Consider the following 11,069-nt stretch of genomic DNA (forward strand, 5'->3'; position numbering starts at 1 on the left):
TCTTCGAGAGGCCCATTGTCTGCCAACCCTGTATATGATCTTGGATACACTCTCCATTTAGACATACATAATTGTTTAGCTTGTTCACCCATCTAAGGCTGCTTCTTATATACAGGAAGCAGACCACAAACCCAAAGCAGCTACTCAGCTGCTTGTGGTAGATCCCACCATGGAGTCTGATTGCCAGTCTCATCATGGAGAATAACTACTACCAGCTGCCCAGCCACTCAGCCAGGCCCAGCCAAGTTCACACACAAACATAACCACCACAATCCCATATAACAAAAGACCAAAATCAACTGCCATCAACTTGATTCTGACTCATAGCGATCCCTATTGGGTTTCCAAAGCTGTAAAGCTTTATGGAAACAGACTGTCTCATCTTTCCTACATAGAGCAGCTGAGGGATTCAAACCACCAACCTTTGCCTTAACCACTATACCACCAAAGCTCCTTTTTTGATCCCATATAGATAGTTGTTAAAAGAGCTTAATGCTCAAGGCAGACGTTTTTTACTAGTTAAGTTGTTGTTTGGTTTTAAGTAAATTATTTTTTGAAAAGTTGTTACTGGGAAAAATTTCACAACAGGTTGTTGAGTAAAAGAAAGCAAATTAAAAGCAATACATCAGTATGACAGATTTTTGTAAAGAGTGCTTTTAATTTTTCCTTTTTGGATAATCTCAATTACTAAATTTTCTACAAAGAATAATATTTGGGGAGGAGATAAAAAATAGTATAACGTTTTTAAAAATGCTGTTAACAACAGAAGTCTACCAATGGGGAATTTATTTAGGGGGAAGAACCTGCGTTTTTTCCTCCAAACTGAGTGGAAGAAAGGGGGAAAATGAGCTATAGCTTTAGTAGATATGTTACGGGACTGAGAAAAAAATTTACCATAGGTGTCTTAAATAGTGGGGTATTTTGAGCTTTAAGAATATGCTTTTATTTACAAAAGTTTATACTTAACATTTATGTATAAAATTTCTGTGTGTAGCTTGTGAAAGAAGTATCTCTTCAGTGAAACATTTTTTGTTTGAACTAAGACTCTGTTTTCTATAATTCATTATATTTGCCTACCAGAAGCAGAAGCAGCTCTGTTCTAGGATGATGACGAAGGCAATCATATGTCCCTGAAATTAATGGACATGTATCATTTTCTATAATCTTTTATTTAACTGCCTTCCACAAAATATTTATGCCATGTTGCCAATCATTTTAATTTTATTCTCTTTTCCTCCTCCTCAATTAATGAACAATAGTAAACAGTTCTGTAAGCCAGCCCCGGGACCAGCAGGAGGCGGGTATTTGCGTGTGTGGAGCCACCCTGGGCACAGACCACAGTGAGCCAGCCCCAGCATCAGCGGAAGGCCAGTGTTTGTCCCAGAGGCGGGCCAGGTAAGCAAGCAGGGTGGGGGAGACCAGGAAATAAGCAGAGCAGCATATAACAGATAGGGAAGACAAACTTGTCTGTCAGTTTGTCGTACTGTGGTGGCTTGAGTGTTGCTGTGAGGCTGGAGGCTGTGCCACCGGTGTTTAAATGTCAGCAGGGTTACCTATGGTGGACAGGGTTCAGCAGAGCTTCCAGACTAAGACTCGGAAGACAGAAGACACCAGCCACTTGTCAAACAATTGGCCAGTGAAACCTTATGAATAGTGAAACACTGTCTGATATATTACTGGAAAACTTCATGAATAGCCCTGTAACATTGTGTGATATAGTGCCAGAAGATGAGCCCCTTAGGTCGGAAGACACTCAAAATATGACTGGAGAAGAGCTGCTGCCTCAGAGTAGTGCCACCCTTAATAATGTGAACAGAGGACAGCTTTTGGGACCTCTATTCCCTGATGTGGCACATCTCAAGATGAGAAGAAACAGCAGCAAACATCCATTAATAATCAAAACATGGAATGTACAAAGTATGAATCTAGGAAAATTGGAAGTTGTCAGAAATGAAATAGAATGCATGAAGATCGATATCCTAGGCATTAGTGAGCTGAAATGGACTAGCTTTGGCCATTTTGAATCAGACAAACATATGAACTACTATGCCGGGAATGATAAATTGCACTGGAATGGTGCATTCATCATCACAAAGAATGTTTCAAGATCTATCCTGAAGTACAATGCTGTCAGTGATAGGATAATATCCATATGCCTGTGAGGAACATCAGTTAATACTACTGTTATTCAAATTTACACACCAACCACCAAAGCCAAAGATGAGGAAATTGAAGATTTTTACCAACTTCTGCAGTCTGAAATTGAACAAACATGCAATCAAGATGTGTTAATTGTCATTGGTGATTGGAATGCAAAAGTTGGAAACAAAGAAGAATCATTGGTAGTTGGGAAATACGGCCTCAGTGATAGAAATGATGAAGGAGATTGCATCATAGAAATTTGCAAGACCAATGATTTATTCATTGCAAATACCTTTTTTCAACAACACAAATGGTGGCTATACATGTAGACTTCACCAGAAAAAGTACACAGGAATCAGAATGACTACATCTGAGGCAAGAGGTGATGGAGAAGCTCATTATCTTCAGCCAAAACAAGGCCAGAAGCTGACTGTGGAACAGATCATCAACTGCTCATATGCAAGTTCAAGTTGAAGCTGAAGACAATTAAAACAAGTCCACAAGAACCAAAATATGACCTTGATTAGATCCCACCAGAATTTAGAGACTATCTAAAGAACAGATTTGATCCACTGAACACCAGTGACCAAAAACCAGGGGAATTGTGGGATGACATCAAGAACATCATCCATGAAGAAAGCAAGACGTCATTAAAAAGACAGGAAAGGAAGAAAAGACTAAGATGAATGTCAGAAGAGCCTCTGAAACTTGCCCTTGAATGGAGAGTAGCTAAAGCAGATGGAAGAATAAAAAGGATAAAAGAACTGAACAGAAGATTTCAAAGAACAGCTCAAGAAGACAAAGTCAATTATTATAATGAAATGTGCAAAAACCTGGAATTAGAAAACCAAAAGGAAGAACATGCTCAGCACTCCTCAAGCTGAAAGAACTGAAGAAAAAATTTAAGCCTTGAATTGCAATACTGAAAGATTCTACAAGCAATATGTTGAATGATGCAGGAAACATCAAAAGAAGATGGATGGAATACACAGACTCACTATGCCAAAAAAAACTGGTAGATGATCATCCATTTCAGGAGGTTGCACATGATCAAGAACCAATGGTACTGAGGAAGAAGTCGAAACTGCACTGAAGGAATTGGCAAAAAGCAAGGCTCCAGGAAATGACAGACTACCCACTGAGATGTTTCAACAAACAGATGCTGTGCTGGAAGCACTCACTCAGCTATGCCAAGAGATTTGGAAAACGGCTACCTAGCCAACTGACTGAAAGAGATCCATATTTGTACCCATTCCAAAGAAAGGTGATCCCACAGAATGTGAAAATTATTGAACAGTATCATTGATATCACACGCAAGTAAAATCTTACTGAAGATAATTCAAAAACGGTTGCAGCAGTATATTGACAGAGAACTTCCAGAAATGCAAGCTGGATTCAGAAGGGGACGTGGAGTGAGGGATATCATAGCTCATGTCAGATGGATATTGGCTCAAAGCAAAGAATACCAGAAAGATGTTTACTTGTGTTTTATTGACTATGCAAAGTATCCAATTGTGTGGATTGTAACAAATTATGGATAACATTGAAAGAATTGGAATTCCAGAACACTTAACTGTACTCATGAGAAACCTGTACATAGACCAGGAGGCTGTTGTTCAAACAGAACAAGGGGACACCATATGGTTTAAAATCAGGAAGAGAGTGTGTCAGGGTTGTATCCTTTCACCATACTTATTCAATCTGTATGCTGAGCAAATAATCCAAGAAGCTGGACTATATGAAGCAGAACATGGCATCAGGATTGGAGGAAGGCTCATTAACAGCCTGAGATACACAGATGACACAACTTTGCTTGCTGAAAGTGAGGATGATTTGGACCACTTACTGATGAAGATTAAAGACTACAGTCTGCAGAATGGATTACACCTCAAAATAAAGAAAACAAAAATCCTCACAATTGGACCAGTAAGCAGCATCATAATAGATGGTGAAAAGACTGAAGTTGTCAAGGACTTCATATTAGTTGGTTTCACAATCAACATCAACAGAAGCAGCAATCAAGACATCAAAAGACATATTGCACTGGGCAAATCTGTTGCAAAAGACCTCTTTCAGGTGCTGAAGAGCAAAGATATCTTTTTGAAGACTGAGATGTGCCTTACCCAAGCCATGGTATTTTCAGTCACTGCCTATGCATGTGAGTGAAAACTGAAGAAGAGTTGATGCTTTTGAGTTGTGGTTTTGGCAAAAAATGCTGGAAGTACTCTGGGCTGCTAAAAGAACTAACAAATCTTCCCTAGAAGAAGTGTAGCCACAGTGCTCCTTGGAAGCAAGAATGGCCAGAATTCATATCACCTACTTGGGTCATGTTGTTAGAAGGGACCATTCTCTGGAGAAGGATGTCATGCTTGGTAAAGTGGAGGTCAACAAAGGAGGGGAAGACCCTCAATAAGATGGAATGACACAGTGGCTGCAGCAATGAACTGAGGTATAATAAGACTGTGAGGCTGGCACAGGACCAGGCAGTGTTTTGTTCTGTTGTACATAAGGTCACTATGAGTTGGAGACAATTTGACCGCACATAACAAGAAGTAAATTGATGACATTTTACAAACTGGCAAGGTCTTAAAGGAGGAGAAGATTCAAAGAAAGCTTTATCCTGAACATCATTCTGAGTGTTGGCTATTTATCCTGTTTCAACAATATCTAACAATGTTTCATTTTACCTTTGCATTTTGTTTCTTATCTAAGCAGCTTCCCAAAAGGGAACTTCTCATAAACAACAGTCTTGAGAAGGGAAATTATTCTCTCTTTTCTTTAAATTAAATCTTCGACACAGGCAGGTTCATGTACATATTTTAACAAAAATTATCTGAGAGCAAACAGGTTTTTAAAAACCATCTTTTCCCTTTTCTCAACTCTTAAATTACACAGCTCTACGGTAGTAGACAGGAGCTCTGGCAGCATAGTGCTTATGGCATTTGACTGCTAACCAGAAGGCTGGCGATTCAAACTCACCAGCCACTCCTCGGAAGGAAGCCTAGGCAATCTACTTCCATAGAGATACCGCTTCGGAAACCCAAGGAGGGGTCACTATGAGTCGAATTGACTTCACAGCAGTGAGTGAGAATAAATGATGGTAGTAGATATAATGGATGTTTCCCAAGGTTTGGTGCTAAAACATACCTGTGTCCCCTCCCAGGACTTACCTCATTGAGATACATCACTGGGAAAACCAGCGTTCTAATGTTTCCAGTCTCACTATAAAGATAAAGGATGAGATCTTTTACAGCCATTATCATACTACATGAGTGGCACACTTTGAAGAGACAGGTTTATATGAACATCCCAGCACACTTATTTCATTGAATTACTGATAGTTTACTACTGGCTTCTTAGTTATCTTTGCAAACACATATACAATTAGAAGTTAGATTCTAATATTCGATCAGTCTAGCAATTCCAAGTCAAGCACATTTATGGCAAGTATAATGATCAAAACACAAGATGCTGAAAGCAAATTCATCAAAATGATTACTATTCTAACAGTCACCACCAGGATACACACTGCAGAACAATGCTGCCATCCCTCACAGTGGTTTGTAACTAGGCCACTGTTTTCAGAATCAAGCACTTATGATGTGTTGGCTCTGTGCTGGGTGTTTTGTGGCCATTATCTCATTTAATCCTCACAACAGTCCCCTGCATTAGGTATTTTTATTCCAGGTTTACAGATGAAGAAATTATGGCTCAGAGAAGCTGTGCAATTTTCCCAGGGTCACAAGAGTAAGTTGTGGAGTCAGGATGGATTGAAACTTCCTTTTGATTTCAAGGCCCAGCTCTTAGCTATTAAATTATACTACATCAGAAATACATACATGAGTGACAAAATTCATTCTTGGAAACCATATATGCTTCTTAGAAAGATTCATGATATATGCAGTTAAAGCTGGCACTTTCGATAGGTGAACCAATCAAATTTTATTTTCATATATATGTAGAGAGAGAGTATGTGTGTTTGTCTCTGGGTGGTGCACAGATTTGGGTTCAGCTGCTAATTAAAAAGTTGGCATTCAAAACCACCCAGTGGTACCATCAAAGAAAGGCCTCGCGATCTACTTCCAAAAGACTGCAAGCAAGAAAACACTATGGAGCTTAGTGCTTCTCTGAACATGACCCCCATAAGTCGAAATAGATGGTAATGGGTTTGGAGATATATATAAATATACAGATGTATGTATGTGTATAGGAGCTCTGGTGGTATAGTGCCTAAGGCATTTGACTGCTAACCAGAAGGTTGGCGGTTCAAACCCACCAGCCACTCCTCGGAAGGAAGGTTGGGCAATCTACTTCTGTAGTGATACACTGCCTCAGAAACCCAAGGAGGGGTCGCTATGATCGACTCCATGGCAGTGGTTGCATTTGCGTTGTATTAGCATGTGTAAAGTGCTTAAAACAGCGCCTGATCCATAGAAAGCACTCTGTAAGTGTTACAGTAAATAAAATAAGTAAATTTCAAGACCAAGGCACCCTATGAAAATAAAGAAGTCAGGGGTCAGCAGAATTAGAAGAGGTGGGCTGTACTCTTCTTGACATAGACCCCACCAGAAAGTCAATGTAGCAAAACTATCCTCTGTCTCAGTTAGAAGTAAACAATACTTACCCAAAGTCATCTAATTTCCTGACATAAACATTGATTTGAAACCTCTTGGCTGCTCTTAGGATAATACCAGTCAACTGCAAATCAGAGAAGTATAAAGAAAACATTAGGACTTATTAAAAACCATAAACAAAAATTTTCAATAGACCCTCATTACAGTGTGGTTCTGATAAACAGTGGCTACTACCATGATTTTTGTTTGTTTGTTTGCTTCCCCCATACACTCCTGCCCCTGATGAACAGAGTAGGATAAGGGAGAACTGGTCCCAGAACAGTAAGAGAACTGTTCATTATCTTGGTTGCCTGAAACTTTCACGGGCACACATTTGAGTCCTTGGAGATGGTGGTAGAATGCAGATTCTGATTCAGTAGGTCTGGGGTGGAGCCTGAGGTATCTCTAAAAAGATAAGATCCTAGGATGCTAATAGTTTGGCTCATGAAAACTGACCAAGTGGTGGCTAAGAGGGGAAAGAGAAAACCACGCCTAATTTTATTCATAAAAGGATAAGATCATTGGTTTCTCAGATATAAGTGAAATGAGTATAGCTATAAGTGAAGTAGGAGCTCTGGTGGAGTAGTGCCTAAGGCATTTGATTGCTAACAGAAGGCTGGCATTTCAAACCCACCGGCCACTCCTCAGAAGGAAGACTTGGCGATCTACTTCTATAGAGATACCGCCTTGGAAACCCAAAGAGGGGTTGCTATGAGTTGAATCGACTCAACAGCAGTGAATTTTTTTTTTTTAATAAGTGAAATGTCCATAAAATTCTGTGCAAAAAGAATATTCTTGCTTTTCTTTGTTCTATGGGGTTTAACATCCCAAGCATGAAGGTTATCTGGCTTCAATTAGGTTCCTATAGTGAGAAGCTCTTACATGATGAAATGATATTCTATTTTTTTAGAATGGTTTTAATTTTTCTCCTCTTTTATTACAGGATTAAAGTATATTTATACCCCATGTTTTTTAACTCATAGCTTTTTAACTCATAGTTGGATTTCCAACGTGGTAAATCATTACAGAAATGGATTGCCCAGTCTTCCTTCTGTGGAGTGGCTAGTGGGTTTGAACTGCCCACCTTCTGTTTAGCAGTCATATGCCTTAGGCACTACATTGCCACAGTTCCTTTCTTTTAAATTAATAGTCTCACATAATAAACTCGCAGAAGTACCTACTGAATATGGTTTGACAAAAAGTGACTGGAGCTAACATGTATATTTAAATTACAACCAAAATATTTCTGACAGTGAGTAAACATAGGGATTTCTTCAATCTTGCTGATTTGTGCCCCAATGGGAGAAATGAATAAGTGTTCAGGTCCAATGCTAGTGAGAGAAGATTTTCCAGGTAACATGGGTCCAATTTCAGTTGTCTCCAATGACTGAACTTTCACTATTGCTTTTTTGTTAAAGTAGGTTCATTGGTACTTCTGTATATCAGATGCACGGAATTCAGCCTTCTAATTACAGGACTGTGAGACTATACATTACATTGCACTAAGCTGAATTTTCCCCATGAAACGCAACACAATGCAACGCACTGCAATTGAGTCAGATCCGACTCATAGTGACCTCTCTGTGGGTTTCTGAGGCGATATCACTATAGAAGTAGATTGTCCAACCTTCCTTCTGAGGAGTGGCTGGGGGGTTTGAACCACCAGCCTTCTAGTTAGCAGTCAAATGCTTTAGGCACTACGCCACCAGAGCTCCCTTCCCCATGAAAGAACGCAATATATGTCTTAGGAGTGCTTAGAACTAACTCACTGTACACTGTATAGACAGAGTAACACGTGCTATGTCACCAGGAAGCAGTGTATACTCACAGGATTAATGTCCACAAATGTCTCATGATATTCCTCATTTGGATGCATGCCAACTATGGCAGAAAGAAACTTTTCATCTGCTTGGTAGAAGTGTGGGAAAGACATAATAATGGGTGCACCTGCATTTTATGGAAAGCAATGAAAAAATAAGTATAAAATTCCTGATCACCAACCTGGTCACCAAGGGAAAAAAACAGCTATACACAGTTAAATATAGAATGAGAGCTAAAATTCTAAAATTCCATATCCTAGGTCAAGATTTATACTTTATTTTCTGAAATCTCATTTACTCCAAATTATTTTACTCCACACATATATCAAATTCTTTATTCTTCAACATTTACTGAACCTATAAAGTGTCAAGAACTGTACATATACTATTTTAATTAACATTCCCAGCAGCCCTATGAGGTTAGAATTATTATATTCATTTTATATTTGAGAAAACTGAGGCTTAGAAAAGTTACAGAATTTACCTAGGGACATCCAGCTACTATGATGGAGGCAGAGTAGAATTCTAACTGAATGGAGGTTGTCTCACCTCAAACACTTGTTTTAACTACAGTGGTTTACCAATCAATGGATGTCTTTTTTTTTTTTTTTTTTGCTTGCTTTTGTTTTTAAATTTTTATTGTTTTACCAAAGATAAACCCTGTTCTCCTGAATATGTTGATACAAAAAAAATTTTTTAAATATATTTTTTTGAAATATAATTTATGTACAGTGAAATAAACAAAACTGAAGTGACATGGGTCAATGCATATTTTTTTTTGCAGTGTTCCCACTCCTTCCTTCCCACCCCTCATAACCAACAAAGAAAGTTTCCTTCCATATTAAACCTTTCCTTGACTTTTTACAATAATGAACTAATACTGTATTTGTCCCTCTGTGATTGACTTATTTCACTCAGCATAATGTCCTCCAAGTTCATCCACATTATGTGGTGTTTTGCAAATTCTACATTATTCTTTAGTGTTGCACAGTACTGCGTTGTGTGTATGTACCATAGTTTGGTTATCCATTCTTCTGTTGATGGGCACCTAGGTTGTTTTCATCTTTTTGCTATTGTAAACAGTGCTGCAATGAACATGGGTGTGCATATATCTGTTCTTGTCTTGGCTCTTACTTCTTTAGGATATATACTAGTAATAGGATGGCTGGTCAAATTGTATTTCTAATTCCAACTTTTTAAGGAATCGCTATACTGCTTTCCACAGTGGTTGTATCATTTGACAGTCCCACCAGCAGTGTATGAGAGTCCCAATCTCTCCACATCCTTGCCAACATTTGTTATTTTCTGCCTTGTTTAACTTTGCCATTAGTGCCAGGGTAAGATGATATCTTGTTGTTTTGATTTTAATCTCTCTAATGGCTAATGATCATGAGCATTTCTTCATGTATTTGTTGGCCACCTGAATATCCTCTTGGGTGAAGTATCTATTCATGTATTCTGCCCATTTTTCAATACAATTCAAAGATTGTATTCTTTTTGTTGTTGAGGTGTTGGAGTTTTCTATAAATTTTAGAGGTGAGTCTCTTGTCAGATATATCATTGCTGAATATTTTTTCCCAATCTATAGATTCTCTTTTTTACTCTTGGAGAAGTCTTTTGAAGCACATAAAAATTTAATTTTCAGAAGGGCCCATTCATCTAGTTTATCTTCTGCTGTTTGTGCATTTTGGGTTATGCTTAACAGTCTATTTGTGCCATAAGTTAGGGCCAATAAATTTGCCCCTGTTTTTTCCTTGAGGAACTATTTTATAGTTTTAGGTTTCACGTTTAAGTCTTCGATCCATCTGGAGTTACTTTTCATGTATTGTGTGAGGTACGCATCTTGTTTCATTTTTCTGCAAATGGATATCCAGTTTTGCCAGCACCATTTGTTAAAGAGACCGTCTCTTGCCCCATTTAATGGATTTCAGCCCTTTGTCAAAGATCAACTGACCAGAGGTCAATGGATCTATTTCTCAGTTCTCAAATCTGTTCCACTGGTCTATGTGTCCGTCATTGTACCAGCACCAGGCTATTTTGACTACTGTGGCTGTAAAGTAGGTTTTGAGATCTGGGAGTGTGAGACCTCCTACTTTATTCTTCTTCAACAGTGTTTTGCTTATGTGAGCTCTCTTTCCTATCCATATAAAATTAGTGATTGTTTTTTCTTATCCTTAAAGAATGCTGATGGGATCTGGATTGAGATTGTATCGAATGTATAGATGGCTTTGGGTAGTATTGACATTTTCACAGTGTTCAATCTTCCTATCCAAGAGCATGATACATTCTTCCATTTATGTAGATCTCTTATGGTTTCTTGGAATAGCGATTTGTAGTTTTCTTTGTGCAGGTCTTTTGTGTCCATGTTGTTGCTGTTGTTAAGTGCCGTCGAGTCATTTCCGACTCATAGTGACCCCATGCACAGCAGAACGAAACACTGCCCGATCCTGTGCCAGCCCCACAATCCCTGCTATACTTGATCCCATCATCGCA

General features: G+C 38.6%; 1 protein-coding gene across 1 annotated transcript in view; it reads right to left on the reverse strand.

The window, feature by feature from the left end:
• The window catches only part of SCARB2 (scavenger receptor class B member 2), a 140,026-nt gene that overhangs the window by 5,424 nt on the left and 123,533 nt on the right, over positions 1 to 11,069 (reverse strand). Inside the window, exons 8-10 of the mRNA XM_007949035.2 lie at positions 8,585 to 8,703; positions 6,768 to 6,841; positions 5,314 to 5,365 (exon numbers count right to left, since the gene is read on the reverse strand). Coding sequence (XP_007947226.1) covers positions 5,314 to 5,365; positions 6,768 to 6,841; positions 8,585 to 8,703 — 245 coding nt within the window. The remainder of the gene's footprint in view (positions 1 to 5,313; positions 5,366 to 6,767; positions 6,842 to 8,584; positions 8,704 to 11,069) is intronic.

Source organism: Orycteropus afer, unplaced genomic scaffold (genome assembly GCF_000298275.1).
Source record: "Orycteropus afer afer isolate SDZICR_OR568_19922 unplaced genomic scaffold, OryAfe1.0 scaffold00235, whole genome shotgun sequence".
Classification (NCBI taxonomy): domain Eukaryota; kingdom Metazoa; phylum Chordata; class Mammalia; order Tubulidentata; family Orycteropodidae; genus Orycteropus; species Orycteropus afer.